The sequence below is a fragment of the Lasiodiplodia theobromae genome, assembly GCF_012971845.1.
Source record: "Lasiodiplodia theobromae strain AM2As chromosome Unknown scaffold_19, whole genome shotgun sequence".
Taxonomy (NCBI): domain Eukaryota; kingdom Fungi; phylum Ascomycota; class Dothideomycetes; order Botryosphaeriales; family Botryosphaeriaceae; genus Lasiodiplodia; species Lasiodiplodia theobromae.
This window is the reverse complement of record NW_023336398.1, coordinates 694,198-717,692: the sequence shown is the minus strand read 5'-3', so window position 1 is coordinate 717,692 and position 23,495 is coordinate 694,198. Positions and strand designations below refer to the sequence as shown.

General features: G+C 52.8%; 6 protein-coding genes across 6 annotated transcripts; 3 read left to right on the top strand and 3 right to left on the bottom strand.

Moving 5' to 3' along the window:
- Window positions 1-75: 75 nt before the first annotated feature.
- LTHEOB_6709 (Atypical/ABC1/ABC1-C protein kinase) lies at window positions 76-1,108 on the bottom strand (the record flags this gene model as incomplete). Its single annotated transcript, XM_035515995.1, has 5 exons — window positions 76-360; window positions 423-595; window positions 650-659; window positions 721-842; window positions 1,069-1,108. 5 exons carry the CDS (start codon window positions 1,106-1,108, stop codon window positions 76-78), a joined length of 630 nt encoding a protein of 209 aa, XP_035372744.1.
- Window positions 1,109-5,299: 4,191 nt separating this feature from the next.
- Window positions 5,300-5,710, top strand: LTHEOB_6708 (uncharacterized protein; the record flags this gene model as incomplete). The annotated part of the gene is made up of 2 exons (XM_035515994.1): window positions 5,300-5,584; window positions 5,654-5,710. 2 exons carry the CDS (start codon window positions 5,300-5,302, stop codon window positions 5,708-5,710), a joined length of 342 nt encoding a protein of 113 aa, XP_035372743.1.
- Window positions 5,711-10,168: 4,458 nt separating this feature from the next.
- Window positions 10,169-12,485, top strand: LTHEOB_6707 (Cytochrome p450 protein; the record flags this gene model as incomplete). The annotated part of the gene is made up of 4 exons (XM_035515993.1): window positions 10,169-10,447; window positions 10,616-11,157; window positions 11,219-11,846; window positions 11,910-12,485. 4 exons carry the CDS (start codon window positions 10,169-10,171, stop codon window positions 12,483-12,485), a joined length of 2,025 nt encoding a protein of 674 aa, XP_035372742.1.
- Window positions 12,486-14,006: 1,521 nt separating this feature from the next.
- On the top strand, window positions 14,007-15,002 carry LTHEOB_6706 (Deoxyribonuclease TatD-related protein; the record flags this gene model as incomplete). The annotated part of the gene is made up of 4 exons (XM_035515992.1): window positions 14,007-14,184; window positions 14,235-14,416; window positions 14,470-14,806; window positions 14,869-15,002. 4 exons carry the CDS (start codon window positions 14,007-14,009, stop codon window positions 15,000-15,002), a joined length of 831 nt encoding a protein of 276 aa, XP_035372741.1.
- Window positions 15,003-15,301: 299 nt separating this feature from the next.
- On the bottom strand, window positions 15,302-17,596 carry LTHEOB_6705 (Cysteine synthase a; the record flags this gene model as incomplete). The annotated part of the gene is made up of 6 exons (XM_035515991.1): window positions 15,302-16,758; window positions 16,810-16,903; window positions 16,961-17,040; window positions 17,143-17,197; window positions 17,252-17,400; window positions 17,449-17,596. 6 exons carry the CDS (start codon window positions 17,594-17,596, stop codon window positions 15,302-15,304), a joined length of 1,983 nt encoding a protein of 660 aa, XP_035372740.1.
- Window positions 17,597-18,588: 992 nt separating this feature from the next.
- On the bottom strand, window positions 18,589-22,830 carry LTHEOB_6704 (Glucose-methanol-choline oxidoreductase; the record flags this gene model as incomplete). The annotated part of the gene is made up of 8 exons (XM_035515990.1): window positions 18,589-20,186; window positions 20,236-20,574; window positions 20,625-20,801; window positions 20,857-21,354; window positions 21,405-21,537; window positions 21,587-22,125; window positions 22,189-22,350; window positions 22,410-22,830. The coding sequence occupies 8 exons, from the start codon at window positions 22,828-22,830 to the stop codon at window positions 18,589-18,591; spliced, it is 3,867 nt and encodes a 1,288-aa protein (XP_035372739.1).
- Between the last annotated feature and the right edge of the window lie 665 nt (window positions 22,831-23,495).

Genomic DNA, 23,495 nt, shown 5'->3' with positions numbered 1-23,495 from the left:
CCTCAGGACGCTCATCAGAAAACTGAGAGCGTGACGCGTGGCGCACTTGAACAAGGTGCTCATATAGGCAGCTCCCTATAAGATCAACTTTGCCGTAGCGCTGGATAAGCCGCTAGTGCTCGGGTTCACGGTCGTGACTCTCACGCAGATTGGTGAGAACATGAGCAATCCGTGGTTGGTGTAGTTGACGGATATGGGGATGTGCTTATCGATGTCCCACAGAGCCCGATGGAGTCTTGAAATGAATTTCTTTTCCACGAAGCCAGGCTTTTTCCTTTGCGCGATGACGAAATCGACCATGCCGTCTGCAAGGGTAGTCTTATCGATCCCAAGAATAGTGAGTCCATCGCAGGGGACGAACTGGACACTCGGTCTAGTCGATATTCGATCACATACTGGGAGGTAGGCATGGCAAAACATACACGTGCTTGCAACGAACGTTGGACCACCTGATGCACAACATCTGAGGACACCTCTGTGCTCCAGTTCTGACGATCGAAATCGTTTTCCACCAAGAAGGTCTTTGAATTCCTCACGATCTTGCGGAGCTTCGTATACTCGGAAAGGTCCTCCGAGGATAGGGATCCAACTTCAGCTGAGGTGTAGCCGTCGGAGCAAAACTAGTTCTTCGTTCTCCAATGAAGCTGACATATCTTGGGCTTGAATTGTGTTAGAAGCACCAAGAGTCTACATTAAACCGTCAGTGACAAAGCCACATACCTTGACTGATGCTGGAACTATTCCATGTCCCTTCGATATATTGATGATCTTGTGCAGACGTTTGTCCATCGTCTCGTCCATCGGCTTGTCCAAGATCTCGTCCAGCTTGCCATCTTGAAGGTCTGGAGGGTGGATGAGGCGGAACCCTTTCTTCAAATCGATATTAAGAAAGTCGTGAAATGGGCGGCGATGGAAGCCGAAACTGCGCTCAATCGGTCATGGAAGAGAGTTCGGCGGTTGGCTTTCGCGACAGCGGGACTTGAGCAGAATCTGCTGCCTCGTGAGGATGGGGGTGTTTTGTTTCATTCGGGCCCACAGATGTGATGCCGTCGCTGACGCAAGGAGGACTGGTGTCATTCAGCCATGAGAGCACGTTGGCCGCGTCCATGGTGTCAGTGGTGAAGTAGATGAGGTTGATTGGCTGGAGTCATAGCAGCGCCAGAAAGGGAAGCCGCGTCGTTCCTTGATAAGCAGCCCGGTATCCCCGAACGCCGCAGTGACACGGTGATTAAATCTTCCGTCCAGCTTCTTCAAACTTGGGACACCACCATCACCGGCAGCCACGGGCTGGATTAAGACGCCAGGCCTGGCAGCCCATTTCGAGCGCATCAAATTTGTAATCGTAGAGTGGGTTGGCCATGCGGACGCTCCCCCGCAACAGAGTCGTCTGTGATAGGTATCCCGAGCAACGGTCACTGACGTCATTCCTTCTCGATCGCGCAGCGGCCTGCTCCCTGGCGTTGCGCACGGGCCTCCAGCCCAGTCATTTAGAAAAAATTTGTGCGACTCTCTTTTCTTCCTCTTCAGCTTCCACTTGAAGTAAGTTTCAAGATCTCCTTGCGCTTTTCGCCCGAGCTCGCTCTTCTTCCTACGTCGCGATCATTATTGCTGACTTTTGAACAGATCACTCGCCGACCGAGCCGCCGTAACCGCGCCCGAGTGACTGCCATCCCTCTCCACCCTTCCGCTTGCGCTTGCCTATCGCCGCTGAAGAAGCAAGCCTAGCGGGGCGAGGCGACAGCGTCATTTGGTGTCGTGTGCATCCGACCCGAGCCTTCCTCGACATTGGTGCCATGCCGGAAACTACCCAGCTATTCTGCCAAGCTCTCAACCTGCGGCACAGCGCCTCATAGGGTTAGCTGAATCGCTGGGCAACTCCAGTAGGTCAGAGCGCCCTGGAAACTACCCCCCGACTCTCAACCTGCGGCACTGCGTCCTCACAGGGTTGGACGGGCAACTCCAGTAGGACATCGATGCGGGAATCATAATCGGCGCTTGCAGCTCTGCAGGAAACTACTCGGCCATTCGGAGACGGCTCTCAACCTGCGGCACAGCGTCCTCACAGGGCTAACTTCATGGCTGAGCAACTCCCGTACGACTCTAGCGTCTAGAATTCGGACTGGAAGACCCGCCCCGGACCGCCATAGCCATGGGCGCCTTGAGCCTCAACCTGCGGCACTGCGCCTCACAGGGTCGGCACGATGGCTCGGCAACTCGGGTCGGTGATCTGTACCTCCGAAGGCAAGGGCCGCGAGCGGCGAGCTGGAGCGCTCCATCGACAGCAATGCGTGGACGTCTTTGGCTTGGTGGTAATCTTCTGGATTGCCGCTTGCTCCAGTAGGGGTTTGAGGAAGAGTGGAAGCTCTGGAGTCAGGGCTGCTCCATAATCAAAGCCCGGGTGGGTGGGATCACCGCTTCGGCGGGGGTTAACAAATCGAGTCAGGGTTGCTCAACACAAAAGCCCGGGCGGGATGAGCTATTGCTATGGCCGGTACTACAGTTGATCTACTGTACAGCTATCGTTTGTCGTGAGAACGCGCTTTCGGACAACAGTGGCTTCGAATGACGCAAGGCGGGCACTGACCGGCCGTTGCGTGCCCACCGCGTTCGCTTCCGCTGAGATTGCGGTCAGTCAACAGTACAATACTGTTGTAACTCCTCACTCACTTTGAAGTTACTCTCATTTTTCTGCTTCCCGCCGTCTGGTTACTCAAACGTTTCCATTGTTTCCTTCATCCACATCATAGCGAGAAGCGTCTAGTCACTTTTCCCTTCTTCCCGTCTTGTTGCTCTTACCATCTTGAAAGTTCTCGTATAGCCTCGAGATAGACATGATGGTTGGAGCGTGGCAATAAAGAAAAGGGCTTTTTGAGTACATGCATGCGATGTCACAAGTAGCAAATAAGACCAAAGGTCCTCGGTTTATGCTAACGCCGCCAACCGGCTCCCCAGAGATCGCCTCAACAAGTCCGCCTGTCAGAAGCTCCGACAAATGTAAGTGTTGGAATCATCCGGAGGCCGAAGGCTAAGCAATGCGCCAGCGGCAGCTTCGGGATCCGGCGAGCGCCGCATGCGCGATTGATCGTCATGTCACAAAGCTTGTTTCAGCCATCCCGTACGCCACAATATTGTCGCTGATCTTGTACAAGTGATATTCGGTTGAGAAATATGAGGGCGCCAAAAGAGGTATAAATGAACGAATGAAGGTAAACGCTTGCTGCCTGATAGGTATCCTTTCAAGTAGAGCTTCATCAGGGAAAGAAGCAAGGAAAAAGGTATGAGATGTTCTCGGCCCGCTCGGAAAGTGTGGAAATGGTTCTAGCTGAAGCTGAGGACGGATTCAGCTGAAGTTTGTGATATCTGACGCAGTGTTGGCGGCACAGTCAGCGATGACTGATTCCCTCCTTACGCAACCGTTGCTCGGATACTTTGAATCCCTACCAACAATCAGAGGCGGAAGTTGCTACGGCTGTTGATTACCTAGCCGCCTAGATCTAGCCGCCTAGATGCGGCCGCGGTGGCCACAGCGGCCACACATGTGAAGGTGGGGAGGAGCTTGCGGTGAGGGATACCGGGCAAGGCTACATGGCGGCCGTAAAAAGCTTTTCATTGGCGTGTTCACCTAGTATCCCGGAAGCACGGGGAAAGGAAACAAGTTTTGGGTATCAGCAAAAATCCTTCGCATGTGTGTATATTCAGCTGTAACTGCGACTTGTAGGTATCTTGGCATGTAGAGTACAACCACAACATCCTTGACACAAAGGACCACAGTCATGAATCTCAAGAATAAGATGTGTTCAAGCCGCTTCATGAAGACTTATAGCTTCCCTAGCTTAGAGACAACCTTGACTCGTGCGACCGATTCTAAGTAGCCTTGCTAGGCGTGTTGAAATCGAGCTGTACAGGAACCTAGAGCGAAGTCTCGTTCCTTACCTACCTATGCTCTCGACAACGCCTAAACTCTGGTCAATCATACCCGCATTGTGTCGACGACTTTCTCTACACCAGTGCCACTGCGGATGGACACTTAAGCTTGCAGAAAATTATTGAAACCAAGAGACGTCTCCGGATCCACCACACAGTATATAGAGAATCCGGCCAGGGTCTTTAATGTCCTAGCTTTGGGCTAATCCTGTCGATAAGGTTTCACGGGACCTTCCCAGGTAGCATCCTCAGTCATCCGGGCGAATCACAAAGCTGAATGGCGTCAAACTAGCAGTAAAATCCCGCGCCGAAGCCATGGGGCCTTGCTGATCTCTAATGCCGCGCCGGAAGATCGCCCTTGGCAAGAAAGCTTAGCCGGGAGCTTTCTCCGGTAGACGTAAGTCTGACATGCAGGACTGAGGCGTTACATAATGAAAATGACGGGCAATGGACCAAGCGGAAACCAGCAGGTAGGCGGACCAATTACTTCCAACAATATTCAGTGTAAGAGCGGTTGCAAAGTCTTAGTAGAGCGGATCGAAGATGGAGCTAGTAAGCTTGTGCTAGCCCAAAATGCTCGGAGAGTGGCGACTAAGATAGTCTAGGCTGAGAGGATGCAACCGTTTGTGCTACCCCGCAGGCTAGCCAAGCGTCGGATTACCTCGTAACTCAATTTCTAGCCAAGCTATCCTTCTCTTGCATATAGGGCACTTACCATCCAAAGTAACCTTCGTGGTTTGTTTATATACTAAACCCACTTAGATTCAAATCGAGAAACATTTACAAACATCGAGAGATCGATGCAGACCATCGAAAATAATTGACATTGAAGTAGAACAATATTGTCAAGAAGTAATTTCCCATGATGCGACATGAATTTATACTTGTGACAGAGGTCAGAGCTGACATCGCAGTAATGCTTCAATGGGTGGTGTAAGAAAGTGCCACGCGTTGGGTCGATCCAGGGGGATTCCGTGCGCCTTTTTCACAAACCTAATGTAGCACACAGTCATCCTTCTCAGCTTTGTATCTCAGCTCTCTCAGCCGCACTGTGGCAGGATGTAGGATTCCGCCATCTGTAGGTTGAAGAGATTGATTGCCGAACGGTCGAGAAGGTCGGGACTCTGGTTCAGCGGGGTAATTCTTGCACCGCGATCATCAAGGCCGATATCCGCAAATCATCATTGGTGAAAGACTACAGAGATCGCAGCTCGTTAACGGGGCGGGGTTCACGGCCAGCCCGCGCTCCATTCGTATCAAGGAGCAGGCACGGATATATAAACATACGTAGTCCAGCAGCAAAACGCAAGACACAGATCAACAGCTTCATCCACTCTATCAAAGCTACACAACCTCGAACACTTTCTCAGCAACCATGCGTCTCGAACTCACCATCCTCACCGCCACTCTGGTCCTCGCCCCGATCGTTTCGGGATACAGCTGCTACGATCAGGGTGGGAGCAAGTCGTGCGATAGCAAGGACGACTTACACAAATATCGCGAGGACTATTGCGGTTCCGATAGGTGGAAGACTGGCGGCTCTTACAGCAAGGGAAGATCCAAGATCAATGTCTCGGGCCACTACCATGACCAGAAGTCATGCTATGACAGGTTTCAGGGTGTCATTGACGAATGTTATGGCAAGAAGAATGGTGGCAGGGTAAGTGACCTGGCTTGCTTTTTTCTATGCTGATGGCCGAATGAATGCTTATGTCTCTTCTGTATTTAGGACGGCTACAAGGATAGTGGAGACGAGGCCGACTTGGATTGGGGTTGGTGTAATTAAAAACATACTGTGTGGATGGTAGAAGGCAGCTTTACTGCTGCTTTCGAGCCAGTTGGGCTCTGAAGAAGTGGATCTCGGGCAGCGTTCTTCGTCGAGTGGTGGTCTTTGATGGTTGCCGTTTTCTGAACGGGGGGCATATGTGCGAGGGATTGTTGTGCTTTAAATACGCTCATTAGTCACTTTAGCATTTTTCTAAAACACGCTTTGCCCGAACGATATGCTAGCACATACGTGACTCTGATCTTACTTAAGTGAATTCGGGACCATGGTCAATACCAGCAATGAACACACACCATAAGTCAGCATAGGCGACTCTCAAAGAGCGTACCATCACGCGGGCCCAACATCCGCCCAACGGTGCCATGCTACCTGCAGCAGCTTGTATTCCCATGACGATCATGTACTAGTGGATGATTTAAGTGGGGTATATAAACTAAACAGCGAGCTCTTCCAGTCACCGTAAAGGAAAAAAACACTTAGCAGATTTGTAAGGGTTTCCTGGAAGGCTTACTCCGCTGCCGAGAGCCGCATCAGGTTCGAGGTTCAATTTCGGAGTGTGCTGCCAGGTTTTTGCCCTTTTGCCATTTGTTTTGTTAGTATGCCAGGCAGCACTGCCCAAAACGGCAACCGCGTGATCCATGACTTTTCACCACCGCCGCCACAGCCATGGCGAGCACGCCACCACCCGCACACCAGCCGCGCCGCCTTCGCCTTGCGCGTGCCCATTCACTGCGGCACCGTCCTGACCACATGTACCAGTCTGCACATCTACATTGACGAAGCCATACGCGTCATCGCCCCAGTTGGCGGTGTGCCGTCCCGCGAGGTGAGGCGCGATAAGTGCACAGTCGACGGTGAGGCGCTGCCGGTGGGAATCAACATCGAGATGGTCATTTACAGCATTTGCAGGCGTGCCAGGTACTCAGAGCGGTTCCATCGTTTCGCGAGACGGAACGGTGGTTATCATGCCGGGAGGGAGACAAGTGCAAACAGGACGGGCTACAGCGCAAGCATGTAGTGTTCAATTCGTTCAGAATTGGGCGGCACAGTTGCCTTGGAGAGGACATGGCGGTGGTGGAGCTGTCATTAGCTGTTGCGACTTTGCTGTGGGAGTTTGGTTTCGAGGAGGTGGCGGTCAAGAAGCACAGCATTGTCGTTGGCAGCGGGGATCCTATCAATCGGCGGCTTCGTCTACGTAATCTTGGTGAATATCAGCTGTACAATGGAGGCATTATGACTTCAAACTAAGGTCTGATGTTTCGATTCCTTTGCAAACCTGTGATTCAAGGGTAAGTTTCCAAGAACGAGGCAACGACACTCAGGGAATGACGCCATGGAGGTGGTGGTGTTGGATCCACCATTTGTGAAAGGACTCCTATTTCGTTTTCTGTGGTCTCTCTCCTCGATTGCCTCTATATCCCTCTTGTACTCTCTTCTTCGTTTCATCTTCTTTCATTCTCTTCCGTGTTGCTTCCACAGTGGCTTCTTCCCGGATGTATTATTCTCGGCTCAATATTTGTTCGACGGTACTTAGCTCAACAACAGCAGGTCAGGCTTGTTCATCCATCAACGAGAAGGCGCGTCGTGAGCCTGAGCGTAGACGAAAAAAGGTGAGGGAAGGAAGGCATTGGAGGGCGCTGAAATCGAGCGGAGCAAGGGTGTCCGCGGCGCATCTGGAGGCGCTGTCGTGGCCCTTGTATCTTGAGAGACGCTGCGTTCCTCCAACGTGGATAGCTGAAGCCAAGATTCGGACATGAATGTGGGTTTGAAAGCGTTCCAGCACTGAGCAGCTGAGCCAACGGGATAGCGGGGTGCGGAAGGCGGGCCGAGGCACTTAACTTAATTAGGCCTAGTCTGAGTTCATCCATGACGCGATGTCGCGAGTCGCGACCGCGCCATCAGTCCAGACGCGTCCACCTCCGCTTCCCAACCGCGCCCTCGATCAACTACCACGCCTCTCTCCGTCGCACTTCCATCCCCGTCGCCGCTTCTCACTACTGCTACACGCTCTTCGTCTCCTACACGTGTCTTCATCCCACCGAACGTCCGGCCGAACACATACCATATTCGCTGTTGCATTTGGGAACAAAGTCCGACTGGGAAGCCCCGACCGCTCAGAGGAGGCCGGAAGACTATTTCAGGGCCCACTTGCCAAACTTCCGTCGTACGCGCGGCTTCCTTTGGCAGGAAACCCTGGGGTCTGTGAGACGCGAGGCCGCTGTAGCAGCATTGCCGTTCTGCTTCGCCGAACGTTTCCTTCTACTGTGGCATCTCCCTAGGCTGAGCCCAACCAGCCCGGTATCAGTGCTTATGGCTGGCGCGCTTCTACCGCGGTAAACTATGGTTTTCATTGCTGAGCCCAGTTTGCTCGCAAACCCGCGCCTCTTCGGCCTTGCCGCAGTGTTGGTTTTGGATCACGCTCTATGTGTGTCTAATTGGTGCAGTACGTTGGGAGTAAGCTTTCTTCCGCTCAAGTAAAGGCTGCTCGCGAGTTTGTCTGCTCTTCAAAGTCTGCGTTGGCCGGAATCTGCCTCATGCGGAGCCCGAATCCCCCCAATCCCGTCCTTCTATTCGTGAGCTCACTACGCTACAGTGGCATCACACCATGCGTGCATCTTGCACCTAGCCGCTTTCTGAACTCTTACTGATTCACGTGCCGCAAAAGGCGATCTTGGTCTGGGCCTATCATATGTTGTGAGAGAACGGGTGCTTGTTTTGAAATGAATATGATGAGGACAAGAATAACTGAACCGTTATGGTCAGGTACTAAGCTTCCTCGATGGATGTTTGCCTGAGCTCTCAAAGAACTGAACGCTCAACCTCGTAGAATTTTTCCCAATGACACCCGTCACGGAGTAGAGAGGTGGGATGGTTTCCCCTACTCTCCAGGCTTTTCGCCCCAACCCTCCTATGCGGCCGTTGCACCGAGTGAAGCTCGGACCACATGGCATTCAATCAATTCGGAAGTCCCACTGCATTCCGGCCCCCAACCTTCATCGTCATCGGCCCCCAAAAAAACCTCCCAGGGAGGACACGGCATTGCCCCGGCCACCCGACACGCCGGATTCTGACGCATAAGGTGGTAGTTCGTATTTTAAGATGTCCCAGTTTCTGTTGTATGCTTCACAGAGTAGTCCGTGTACTTTGGAAGATAAGACCACCGGGAAAAAGGCCCCCACGTCAACGACTGTAACGAGGAATCCCTCCGCGCTATCAAGGGCCGCTGCTTTGACAATCTGAGTGACCGAGCTGCTCTCTGCCAAGCACGGTGCAACCACAGCAGCATATCCGGGCGCTTTACGGCTGGTTGGACAAGGACATCTCCGACTAGCTATACCTGTACGTCTAGTGCCACCTGAAAGAAGTTGCATTGAAGGCAGAAATGGTTACTCTGGCGGACGTGCATCAGGAACTTGGGATTCGCAAGGTTGAATCTCACGCAGCTGCATTCTGTGTGGCGAACGGGTTCGTGTAAGTCGACCCCTGCTCCATTGTGCGTACAGCTCTTCCAGATGATGGGTGAATGTATGATGGATACTTTGTCGTCCTGGGTGTTAAAAATGGCATTGCAGCACTGCTACCGCGTGCGCAAAACCCCTGCTTGCAGGGGTAGTGGCCTGCATTGAGGCAGAGGCCGCTGCACCTCGCCTAACCCCCCACTTACATCTTCTCTTAATATGAAAAATTGACCCACCCGGTTGATGTTGTCCAAGCAGCAAACAGAATAATTTTTCCTATGGTCCACGTGGTCTTCGCCGATCAGATAAATTTGATGCCAGAACAGACCGAATGCTGGGACGTGAACTTGGATCAAGATAGCCGTTTACTGCAGACACAGTGCGCGCCAGCTTGAACCCCTGCCACATTTCGTATCTACCTGTTTTCCCGGGGATTTGGCCCCCTTCTGCCCTGATCATCTTTGCTCACTAAGCCAATTGGCACGCAAGGGTCATGACACCACAAAGCCGATAGTGCCGTATCCGGCCAATCATCGATGCGCATCGCAGCTTAATTGTTAAAATTATCAAGCCGCGTCTCCCGAAATCTGGGAACACTCAGCCGGGCGAAATGTCACACGGACATCTCCTTGCACCCATGCTGCCGTACTATTCTGGTTCAACCTGCTACAGAGTCTGCTCAGTACGAACCTTGTACTTCTGCAATAAACATCGGTAATAGTCTATTTTGGTGTTCCATGATAACATCGAACAACACTCCACCAGTAGGAGCACAGGATGGCTGAACTCAAACCCCACAGTCGGAGCGCAGGGTGCTAATTGTGGCTCAACGGCTGCGCACCACCGTGGACAACCGTTGACACCTTCACAAAAAAAGAATCTAAGCCAGAAATCAAAACGGCAGTTTCCGGTGTTGTCTTGAGCAGAAACTTAAATCGAGGATATCTGCACCAGGTCCGTTCATCTTCGTCCGCTTTTTCAATCACAACCTCCGTTCAAAATGAGTAACTTTACCTCGTCAGATCCCGCGGAGTACTACGGCATTCACACCGGTCCGTGGATCAACTGGTCAGATGGACCAATCCTTGGAGGCACTATCACGCTCACGCGACGTGATGGTGGTTTCTTGATCTCGCTCATCGCCCTGTTCATTACGTGGACAGGAACCGCGTTCTGGAGAGCCTCTTGTTACTTCTTTCATCACCGCTTTTCTTCCGAGGCTCCTCGAGACGGGATATACCACCAGCGACAGGCTATCCTTCGCAACTCGGCCACCAGTGTGAGTGGATTCTGGTCCTTGGGACAATTAGCGTGGGTTTGGCACCGCAAAGCACCCCACGCAAATCGCCGTATTCTACCGTTGTTGGTATTCACCGCCACCTGCCTCTGTTGCTTTGCCGTTGCAGGTATCTTTTCTTCCAAGATCGCAACCTCTACCGGATCGCAGGTTCTTATCTCGAGTCCGTCCTGTGGCCACTTTGATGAGCTGCGAGAAGTTAATCAATCACTGTACACCTCGGTTTATGCACCCTACAGAGTGAAGAAGGACAAGGACTTCGCCAACTACGCCCAAAATTGCTACACGAATCTCTCCAGTTCCCAAGAGTGTCAGAAATATGTCCAACAGCAGCTGCCATGGTCGGCCAATAGGAATGCGAGTTGCCCATTTGGAGGAGATCTATGCAAGAGCCAGTTCGGGAACCTGGAACTCGACTCTGGTTTCATCAACAGCAATGATCATCTCGGCCTGAATGATCCCCCAGAGCGGCAATTCAGATACAGATCTCTACTTCAATGTGCGCCGATAAAGAGTGATGGATACAAGAAGGAGTACATTCATTCATTCGATGGTCAGGAAGTGAAGTACATGAGGTATTACTACGGCGAGCTAAGGCCGGGGTACAACTACACTTATGAATACCCGGTGGGGTCGTATGAACAAAAAAGGGGTGAAAATGGCACGAGTGCAAACTCAGACTACGTTCTCGGGTACGTTCTTTCATCGGAATGTCCAGTCCCTTTAGGATGTCCAGTCTGACACGACCTACAGGATTAGACAAGCGAAGTATGCGAACGGGGTTCCAACTTGGGACTCCGTGTTTACGCCTATCCCCGAGCTCCGCCAAGTCGAAGGCGATGTCACTTTGATGTTTCTGTCCGCCAACTACGTGCTGTTCACGACGGAAACGGATGATCTTTGGTATTCGGCACACAGAAATGTTGATCTAATTGGTTTATCGACCCTGGAGGGGAGGGTGAGGATGTACTTCGCCGACGAGGCCGCCTCTGCCCTGGCATGCGTCTCCCAGTACCAACTCTGCACTTCGAAGGAGTGCACCGAGTTAGGGACCTTGGCTGACACATTCACACGCGCAAAAAGCCTCAAGAAGGCGGAGAATTTCGACTGGTTCTCCTACGCACTGTCAACATCCATTGAGCGCATTGCGGGCGGCCTCGGAAACTCGGGGTTGACGTCGAGATACGCACTCTGGGTCGGTCTCCAGTCTCCACTGCCGAGCAACCAATGGCAACTCGAAGTTGAACATTGGTTTACGATTTGGCTGTCCACCTTGCAGGGAAGCTTTGTCGTGGCTGCAACAGGTCCGTCTGATCCGGAGGTGATGCGGTGGGTCGAGACGCCGCAAAATGATGCGGAGAAAAATATATGTCGGAGTCAGGTAAGCAATTTCCCTTGCTCGAGCCGAACAGATCATGTTTGTCGCTAACTGCTCCGTGCTTAGAAAATCATCACCACCGCATACACCAACTTCAACACCTTCGGTCTCTGCCTCACTCTCGTCGTCGGCGCCATAATCATTATCCTCTCCTACACCATCGAACCTGTGGCGCGCTGTTTGCAGAGGCGCCGTCATCTCGACACTTACTCGCGTCTCGAGTGGTGCGCGAATGAAACGTTACAACTGCAGCGCATGGCACATGAAGAGCTGGGAGCGGGCACGTGGCACGATGGCGCGGAAGCCGTCCCATACACGGATAACGGGCAGAAGCTGGCTACGCTGGATATCACCAACCGCGATCACCCGACCCTGAAAGCGCTACCCGCAAACTTCGAAGAGCTGCTCGCTCGCCGAAACGCCGATGATCAAAGTCTGCCTTCCAAGGAGGGTGATGAGGCAGCTTCCGATAAGGCTAGCTCTGACCACACTATCAGCGGAAAATTGCCCCACCACACATGCACAGCTGTGGAAGTTTCAGAAAATCCCCAAAACACCGATGAGTCAGAGAAACACCGTGGAAATGAGGCTGATGAATCTTTGAGAGTGAAAAGGAGGCCCATCGACTTGTGTAATGTCTGAAGAAAAGGACAGATACATGCGGACATGATACTCGGAGGATGCGGGCATCGCTTGGCAATAAATGCAAGGAATTGAACTTCAAATCACTGACAACCAAATTCGTTACGTGAAGCTTCAAGTTGGTTAGGCAGAGCCTCACTTATGCCATGATCGAGCATCACACTGCATTTCGTAGACTTTGGTAAACATACTCATCTCCTCAATCTCAAGACGAGTGGGAGTTCTAGAAGGTTGCCCAAAGGGGTTCGCTTGTACGACGGAGAGCTTATTTCCAGTGGCCAAAGCTGGAGGCATGAGCCGTAGTTGAAACACTGTTTGTCAACTGGTCTACTCGTAAGCAGCGGGGCGGCTGTCATGGCTCGTGCTTGCGGGATCGACGTAACCGACGGCCCGGCCCGATGACAGCTCTTGAGGAATTCCAGCCACGGCGTTTATTTACTTTCCAGGTGGAAAAGGTTAAATCATCATCCATATGCTCTTCTCAGCTTTAGTTCCAGAAGCGATATCCCTCCCAATCGATGCCTCGCGGCTCACGCTGCCCATGTTGTCACCCAAGGCTTGGCCGAGATCTTGCCGGGTTTCGCTGATCAGTCCGATCTTATCGATCATCTTATCGATCGAGCGCCGGCTTCTTTCTGCTGCTCATGCCATCCACCCTGACATCTTTTACAAACTAGAAAGTCTACGGTTCTACCGCTGTTGCCTGAATTCAAGGAAGGCTGCCGTGAATTATACCCGAAAACCTCTCCAACATCTGGTGAATGCCAACAACCAACAAATTCAGGCCTTCAATGCTAGTGAAACGGCCCTATTGAGCCTCTGCGCCTCTGCACGGCTTGCACTTTGTGGCTTGTACCCGCTAGAGGCGATGTTGGTGGCTGTGATGTTAGATCTTCTAGATATTTGGCATTCTACATGTGAGAGGGGACATTGAGAATGAGAACATGAAAAGGTGGTGCCATCGCCGGGGCGGCTGGACATTTTCAGGAGAAGCACGGAGAAGAATTCCCCATTCAGATCTGCCATTCTGTGGGGTGAGATCCTTACGGACGTTTGAAGCTGCTGGAAATGCGGACGGAGACGGATGTTGGAGCACGGAAACTCCTTGTTCGAGCGGCGACGTGGCATAAGCAAATTTTAAAGCCCAGGGCATGTGTAGTCCGTGTTTCGACGATTCGCCAATCAAAAGCCGGCATATAGTAATACGAGCTACACCATACGGATTCGTGCAGGATTCCGGGTTTACCGACACAGCCTAAGGGGGGCACAGTCCTAGCGCGTTCCGAGTAACGAGTAATAGGCTTGGCGGCCTTTCGGCCGTACTCCCGAACATGCCGCCGGCACTGCAGCTATCTGAACATGACATTGTAGCAACAAGTCCGTGGAAAGTGCTGTTGTTGATCCGAGCTGTCAATGCGTAAGAAAAGATCAGAACATGCCGAGGATGTTTGGTTTCTATAAACTGGAGACTTCTCCTTTCCTTTGGACGTCCGCACAGCACGAACCCTACACCAACAAAAAATGAAGATGCAACTTTCTTTCGGCCTGAGCATCGGAGCTCTTCCGGTTGCTCTCGGTTTCTCCCACTTTGCTCAGGAAGGTGGTAGCCTTGCAGCCCAGGCTTCCCGTCAGATTCAGAACAGGGACAGCGGACTGAAGCCGCACCACTACACCTGGACTGCCCCGGGAGAGGACGATGGTATAGCTGCCTTCCTTCGAGACGTAATGTTTATACTGATTGTTTCCCAGTCCGTGCTCCTTGCCCCGTTCTCAACACTCTTGCCAACCATGAATTCCTCCCCCATAACGGCCGGAACATCACTCTTGACAAGGCCATTGATGCTCTCGGAAGCGCCATGAACATTGCGCCAGCCCTGGCAACAACGTTCTTCAACGGCGGCCTCCGCACGAACCCCACCCCCAACGCCACCGTACGTGTTTCCAATCCAGGCATGCACACTTGAACCCCGTTAACCCTAGCCAGTGGTTCGACTTCGATATGCTGCACAAGCACAACATCCTCGAGCACGACGGTAGCCTGTCCAGACGCGACATGTATTTCGACACGTCCAACCGCTTCAACGAGGATACGTTCGACAACTTCCTCAGCTACTTCGACAGCAACGCCACAGTCCTTGGCGTGAACGAGACTGCTGTGGCTCGCGCTAAGCATGCGTACGAGATGAGCAAGATCAACCCGGAGTTCACCATTACTTCAACAAACCTCCCGATCATGGTTGGCGAGAGCGTCATGATGATGTTGGTGTGGGGAAGCGTGGAGAATCCGGGTGCGAACAGGGAGTTCTTTGAGTATTTCTTCAGTAAGTTTATTCATCCTGCCTGCCCGGGCGCCACTTGCAACACGAGTACTAATTGACTGCAGGGAATGAGCGCCTCCCCGTTGAGCTGGGCTGGACGCCTGGATCCACTGAGATCGAGGTTTCTATTGTGCAGTCGCTGAGTGCCGCAATGCTCAGTGCCAGCCCGAGCGACGTTCCTCTCCTCTTTTCTCCTTAGGATGGTTGAGAGAGATGAGCCCCGCAAAAGCCCGACCGAGCGAGAGAATGTTGGTTTGGCAAACTACAACGTTTGGAAACCGGACGTACAGTATGCCGTGACTGCCGGATGTCCTGACACAAAATGTCGGTTCCGCCTGCACGGTCCGACTACTTGCAATTGCACATTTCATGAGTATATATTTCATATCCATTAGGACTTTGAGGAGCATATTACGGGTCATGATGACATGCTGGATTGGTTTCCTCCGACTCCTATAAGAAGAGTATTAATCCAAAGTCGGCTATTTTCGGTCAGGATCACAATTCTTCATCCACAGTTAATGAAGTCCCACCAACAGGACCACCTTCAAATATGGTCCCCTCGTGATCTGGTGTCCATCTCGACGCTGATGCCCTGACATCATGCGGTTGCTTCTGCACCACCGACTCATCCTCCTCTGCATGAACATTCCTCACCGCTACCCTCTCCACTATCCCAACCTCAGGCCGCTCATCCGCTCTCCCAGCCTCAGGCACTTCATCCCCCCTCCCAGCCTCAGGCCGCTCATCCCCCCGCAGGGTCCGCACCGCCACAAGCGCATCACCATGCACCCGGCAGTTCCCCCCCTCAACGACCTTCTTCGACCCCCAATTCGACCTGGTCCAAAACAACCTGCACCCATGCTTCTCATCGAAGGCCCCCTCGTCCGACTGCTTCAGCAGCCGGCGGTTGCGCGCCCACAGCTGCTCCTTGACGATCCACGGCAGCAGGCGCGCCTCGAAGTTGGTGCGGCCGTCCATCTCGCGCACGACCCACTCGTGCAGCATGACAGACCGCTGCTGCTGCTGCTGCTGCTGCTGCTGCTGCTGCTGGGGCTTCTTCTGCTCCCACCACCACCACAACGACAACGACGACGGCAGCAGCAGCCACCCTCCGACACCACCACCACCACCACCACCACCGTCATACGCCGGCACCCCCGGCCTCACCCACTTCGCCCCGTTCCCATCCGGTTCTCCACTTCCTCGCTTCGTGCTCTCCTCCCACCGCCACTGCGGCTGTTGCTGCTGCTGCTGCGCCAGCCCATGGCCGTGGCTCGAACTTTGCTGCCGCGGCGGAGGAAAAAACGGCGCCGGCCTGTACGGCACGGCCGCCCGCGCGAAACCCTCGACGCGGTGCCGCACGCACGGGTGGACAGACTCGTTCGTCGCGAAGTCGCGCGGCGCGGCGCGCTCCTCTTCCGCGCCCAGGTCTTTGCGGTACTGGCCGGGCGTGCGCGCGTGGCTGCCGCCGGCGACGGCGAGGCGGAGCGGGGGCATGAGGGTCATTAGGTCGATGTTGGTGCCGAGGGCCCACTGCTGCTGTTGCGCGTTCGGGGCGGAGGGGGGAGAGGAGGAGGGGGTGTCGGACGGGGGTGGGGAGAAGAGGATGCGCTCGGCAGCGTCGGTGTCGAAGGCGAGCAGGCCCTCGAGCTGGTCGCACATCCAGGCCAGCGCGATGTCGTCGATGTCGGTGTTGTCGGGCATCCAGGCGTTGGCGAGCGTGTTGCCGCCGCCGATGGTTTCGTGGTAGCCCGGGAACCAGCATTGTTTGAGGTTCGGGACTTTTTTGCCCTGGAGGGAGTTGCGCAGTTTGCCGCCGTGTTCGCTGGAGGGGTCGTTTTTGTTTTGCTCGTGGTAGTCGTCGAGGTAGTGCGGGTCGAGGTACCAGAGCGTCGGGGTGAAGGCCCCGCGGTGTTCGTCGAGCGCCAGCGCCTGGAATGCGTTTTCGATGCCTTGTCTCGTATTAGAAATTGTCTTGTTTGGGGGGTTCGCTGCTGCCTTACGAGAGTTTAGAGCTGCGTCGTGGAATTTGAATCGGCGGTTGAGTGACGGGAAGAAGTTCGTCAGCTTGCTGTCGGGCAACCCCAGAGCTCCAACCTGACCATCACTATCAGCCTGTTACAGCCTCTATTTTGCATCAAGGAAATTACATACCGTCTCCCAGACCCCTACAGCCTTCACCGTGACTCCCTTGAACATCTTTTCCTCCAGCCTTTTGATGAAGCGCAGGTCGTCTGGAGGCCGGAGAGCTGAAGCACACATCCAGAATGTCATCCCTGGCAGTTCTTCGTGGATACTTGCACCTCTGGTCTCAGACGCAGCCATACCATACTCACGATACATCTGGTAGGCGCGCCTGAAGTCTTGCAAGTGTTGAGGAAGGAGGAGTCCCTGCCTCAGTGAGTCAGCATATTTTGATAAGCAGACATTTTGTTGAAAGTTTACCATTGTGGTCACTAGAGCTGCAAGAGAGCGCGCAGTGTACGCCCCACGGGAGAAGCCGAAAACGAATATCTCATCGCCCTTACTGTAATTTTGAGACAGGAAATGGTAGCACTGAATAATGTTTTCGTCGAGACCCCAGCCAAAGAGCGCTACGAAAACGTTAGGTTTAATCAAAGAGTCTTCAAGGAGCAACACACCTGCTAAGCTGCCAGACACAAGGCTGCTAATCTCTTGAATTGGCAAGTAGTCTGATATCAATGTTCCTGTCCCATTGGACCCCACACCGCCTTGGTAGTACACAATCTGAGGAGTGTTCCCAGCCTCCTTGTCTGCGCATGCAAGCATGCGGGCAAGCCTTGCCACGTTAGATGGCGTGGTGACATTGCCTCTGTCCGTTGCCTGCCAAGTGCCATCGCAACAGATGATCAGACGTTTTCTAGGACCTGAGGACTGATGGTGGTTTTGCGCGTTGCTTGTTTCTGGCATTTCTTTTTAGCTGTTTCAGTAAATAAAGACAGGGACACTCAAAGACGGAGAAGGAATCAAGTCTATCGAGTCAGCCAAGAGAGAATATCCTTGCAAAATATGTATTCATTCACCCAGCTCACGAGTCAACCAATCTATTTTCACATGTGAGAGCTATGATGAATCAAACTCGGCCGAGGGCCGTGTGACTCTCAATAATGATTCCGCGAGGAGAACGTGGAGTGGGGTTCAGCCGCATCCACGCGGGGAACTTGGGTCAACCAAAGGAAAAGCAAATCCTGTAGCGAGAATTCCGGAATAGGCAAGACTTCCTTCAATCCAGGTAGCTGCTTACGGCGCATGTGTAACATGTGATAATATTTTCTTTGTCCTTCCCCTTGCTCGCGACCGGGGAGTTGTTGTGCAGTATTCCCCGTAGGTAACATGAAGTATTTTGATAAATCAATCAAGAGAAATGGCCAGACTAAATTATTTACAAATAGTTACCGAGCTGTCCATATGTGTAGTTGGCTAAGAAACCGCCCAGACTCTCCAGCCATCTTTACCAACGTTGGGATGAATTGAATCCTGAGAACCACCAATTCCTGTTCCATAAATCGAGACATGTAACACTGTGACAGCTTGCCGATTAACCGAGCATAGCGTCTTCATCGGACCAGCATCATTTGATCCTTTCCGTTTCTGAACTTTTCTACAATCCTGCTTTTGTCAGCTGCAACCAAGAGTGCTATAATCGGCTCTTTGATGTGTGTGTGTTTCCAGTCGCAAGCACCATCAAGAACTGGATAATATCCACATATGAAATGAATTAATAACTAAATGCATGAACCTGCTCAATGTTCCGGAAGAGATTATTCTCGCCACGTGCCCTTTGTCTTCACCTCATACTTGGAGGTTTCAAGAACATGCTCGTAGACAATCGGATACACATCCCTGGCGCTATTCACGCCCATCCAAGAGTCGAGATGGCCATACCCCGGGAGAACCCTGCGCTCGTAATCGTCAGTCCCGAATCGGTCCCTGAGCATGTCGTAGCTGGTATTGGTGCACTCCGGATCGTAGACGACGTTCTTGTTGCCGCTGATGAACAGAATGGGCAAGCCCTGCAAGCGCAGCAGATTCGCCTCAGTGACGAGCGGGTTGAACTCGTTATCCAGAGCGCCGCCGTGGCTGCCCATGCGCATGAGGTGCGTCAGGGTCGTCATGTGGATGCCGTCGACGAAGCTTGCCAGGCGCGAGTGCGTCGCGCGGTTGAGGTTCTCGTGCGACCACAGCCGGCCGAAGGCCAGCGAGCTGCGGTGGCAGACGGTGCTGTTGCACAGCTCGTGCTTGGCGCCGACCGGGTAGAAGCGCAGCACCTGGTCCAACAGCCGCTGGATCAGCGACGTCGAGACGGGCGACCACGACGTCACCGTCGGGAACCACGAGCCGGCAATGGCGCTGTAGATGCGCGGAAGTAGCGTCGTGGCGGACTTGATGGTGTTGAAGAGGCCGAAGCGGTGCGCGAAGAAGACTTGGCTGGCGCAGAGGCCGTTGATGTGCGAGGGGGTGATGCTGCCGTCCAGGAGGCCGATTGATGTGGCTACTGCGCCGAGGCAGTGGCAGATGACGTACATTTTGGTCTCTGTCGTGTTGTCGTGCTCCTTGTAGATGTACTCGACTGCGGCCTTGACGTCGAGGCGTGCGTCAAATGCGGTGTAGCCTCGCTTCGCAGTTGGAGTGCGGCCTACTCGCAAGACGACGATGTACACATCGTGGCCCTTGGACAAGAAGTATTCGACTGCGTTTGTCTTGATAGTCGGCAGGGCGTAAATCTGCTCGTCGACGGATGCACCAGGAACCATGAGGATAGGTCGTCGTAATGCATTCTGAGTCTGCGCTCGCCAAACCTTCATCTCCACCACCACGTTGTCCTTGGTAGTAAGGGTAATGGTCTCAGCCGGTTGCGGTTTCTTGGACTCTCCACCATAGGGGGCCTCATGCGGGAAACTCAACATTCTCAGAGGGCCCAGGAAGTAATCCGCCGTATTCCTTGCGAAGTATCCGAGGAAGGCCGCGGTGGGTAGAATGCTTTGCAGCAGGCTCCCTCCCGTCCTACCGAAGCTGAGAAGCTCAGAAGCGAAATTTCTCCAGGAGATATACAGCATCCCTCGGCCAATGACCTTTTGTTCGTGTGTGATGGTTGTGTACAGTGTGGTTGTAGCGTGCCAGGTTTTCCGCACAGAAAAGGCCATGGTCGAGTCCACCTCCTTGTAGCCATACAGGAAAAACTCCTTCCCCTCGGTGCTTACCATGTCCAGCTTGTATACCAAGTTTGACCTGTCGGAGACAGTTTCATCAGCAGTGAAGAACCCCACTTCACCACGGAGCACAAGCAAAGGATCCCTTGACAGCGCCGCGCAGGAAAATGTCCCAGTTGCGAGTGCGGCATGGTTCGGGTGTTGGATCACTATAAGTTCTTAGCATAACGAGGTGAGCTTTTAGAGGCGTGCACTTACAGTCGTTTACATTGAACGCATCAACACTGAGATAGAACCGAGCCGCGCTGGACCTCCCTTTGGCCACTCGCTCCGCCGCCTGGAAATCGCCAATGTCTTCCCCAACATGAATGTGTCCTTCCATGATCTCTGTAAATCGTACTCCAGCTCCAGTACTGTTAGATTGGATCAATCTGTCCGCATCTTGGATGTCAGGCGTCATGGGAAGAGCTGTTTTCGGTTCACCGAAAAGGTTCAAGGGACCATTTCGAGACTCATCGATGACCCATTTGTGTCGCTTCGCGAGGATATCCATTGTTCGTTCGGCAAGAGCTGTGATAGTCGCGAAAGGGTTTACACCTGAAAGGTCAGCCAATTGTCTCCGAGAAGCGATAGCTTAATAGAGTTACCTAAAGCTGTCGGTATAACAGCACCATCAACGCAGACAAGGCCCTCGTGGGCTTCATCGCCGTCGCCCTTGAGAATTTCTCCAAAGTGGTTGGTGGCACCGGTGTTCCCCTCGCCGTTTCTGGCCATGACCAGTCCGCCCAACGGATGGACCGTGATCTCTTCGTTGCTGTCAAATGCTTGGCCAAAGTGTCAGCTTAGCATCATTGGGCTCAAGAATGGGGGTATAGTCACCGGCGTAGAACGGAGAGTTGATCATAGTGCCCCGGATTGCATCGGTTGCCTTAGCAAGGACGTTGTTCAGCTTTTTCACATGGTTGGTTCTGCCGACCCCAAAGAACTGGAGATACGGCTTGTCGTCAACAAGTGATAGTATGGCCTCATTGCTGTCGTGAGACATGATCAGATACGTCTGTGTTCGATTCACTGAGCTCCCTGTGGCATAGGGTCCCACAAGCCTGTTCTTGGTCCGCGATAACAGGTGGCGCAATTTCTCGACATATGCATAGTGCGTGGGATAAATCCTGCCGGGACATGCCTCCAGCATGGCCTGGAGAACTGGTGCTAATGCTGATGGGATAGCGCCTTCTTCAATGACGTGTCCGTCCAGAACATTTGGTGATGTTTTCGGGCCCCGGTTATCGATAACACCAGTGATGGTAGGACCAGGGGGCCGTTCAGATTGAGGCTTATCGCTGCCAATGCCATTGACGGTTTCGTCCGTGTTGTAGCCTGCAGTAGACAGTCAGTAGTCGTAGCATCTGCGATATAATTCTACTAACCAAAAGCGAGGATGTCTCCGTTTCCCGACATCTTCTGTCCGACAAATTGGGAGGTTTTCAGTCCATGTGCCTTTGAGCGGAGCATAATTCCCGTGCTTCCAATAGATCCAGCACCAAGGACACAGAGCTCTTTCTGCAGCATTCATTAGTATATGTTCCCAAAACAAGGCGACTGGACTTACTGCGCGGACCCACATCAGATCGTTGTGGAATGCGTTCTTGAATGCTTTGCGTTCATCACCGTGCCAAGAATAGTAGACGATATACCCTTTCCCAGATGGATCCGGCAGAACATAACGCACTTCGCATTCGCAGAATATTTCTGCGCCGTGGTTCCAGGCGTCGGGAATGTAGTTCATGAGAACAGAGTTCTTGGACCCGTCGTTGACGCCCGTACAATCTTGACCGGAACCGGTTGATGCCTTCATCTCGACGCCAGCATTGTTAAATCCGTTCTTGAAGAAAGTTGTCTGAGGCACACGGCGGAAGTTTTCTTTCTGGCCGAGGGCGATGGCCTGCTTCTCCAGGACGGAAAGCTTGTTCAGATGCGGATAGGATTCGGGGTATTCGGCCGGCTGAAGCATATCCTTGGCAAGTTGGTAATACCTGTCGAGCTCCTTCGGCTGGTGACGGATTTCTTTAGGCCAGTTGCCCAACTGCAGAGTCCTTTCATCGCATTCAAGAAAAACGTTGGCATTGAGTAGCGACGTTCCACCCAGGCCTGAAAAAGAGAAGGTGCATCAGCATAGCTTTCCTGGATGATATATTCCGAGAGTGACCCTACCGTTGGCCACAAAAGCATTCTGGCCTTCACCAAGTATCAAATGATACAAGCCCGTGTCGCCACCCAAAGCGACGTCAATTAGTGGACCGCTATCTCTACCTGCGTTGCCCGATACATGGACTTCAGGCAAGGCTTCAACCAAGTTGCTGGGATATTCACCGGCTATATACGTGGTTAGCGCATCCCGTCTACGCAAAATAGAAATTCAATCCCGCACTCACGCCATTTTTCCTTGCCAAGTTCCAGGATTGCCACGCTCTTTCCAGCTCTTGAAGCTCTGCTGGCCGCAACACCGCCACCATAACCAGATCCGATTACGACAACATCGTACTCGTGCCTGATGAGAGGCACCGGTTTGCTGAGTCTGGGGAATTTCGTTGGCCTGGCAGGCTTCTCGCGGCCTATAAAAAAGGAGGTATCGCCAACCATCAGACGATCTTTCAAGGTCTGCGATGGGGCCGCCTGCTGCATGCCTCTGCGGTCCCCGAATTTCACCTTTTTCGAATTGACTCCACCGGGGTAGCCATCTTGCGTGTCGAATCTGGTCGCATTGGGGGGTTGGACAGCGCCGCCGCCAAAATCCTCTGCTGGTGGTGATGAACGTCCTTTTTTGTTGTCGAGGAGAGAGATACTCGGCGCCATGTTGACGAGTTTCTTGCGATTTCGTGGCCGACCAGGAGTATTCAAACGAGCTCCCGAGAACGGATTGCTTCATATATACCCAAGGGACACCGACATGCGCAAGTGAAACCCCTTGGTTTTAGGTGCCGTGGATACTATGCTGCAGACATCTTGGATCAGCACGTGAAAAATTCGGGATGCAAGTCTCAGCTGAAGTTTGCAAACATCGGCTGACGCGCTGAACAACCGCATTCGTCTAGGTTTCATTGCGCAGCATGTGAGAACCAAAAAGCGCATCTTGCCAAGAGCCCTTAAAGTTCTAGCGCGGGGTTGTGTATTTCTTTGTTCGAAGGTGATCTCGGCAGGGCGCAAGCTGGTCACCCGACACTATAAACGATCGATTGATGAATGCAGCCTGGCTTTGGTGGTTCCAACTGCAAACCCGTGAACTGTGAAAGAGCAGAGCGGGCATTGGTTAATCTTTGAAGTTGGGCCTAAATATTGACTGCGGCACTTGAAATTCAGTGAGAGTATTCTAAATGATACTAAGAAATATTTCTGTTTTTCGCTCATGTAATTGGTGGTTGGAGCTATTGTCTAGATGAGCATATCGAAATTCTTTGGCAAAAGTCCTCGATTACAAAAGTTGGATCAACCACTTTTGATCCACCTTTTTGTACTGCAGT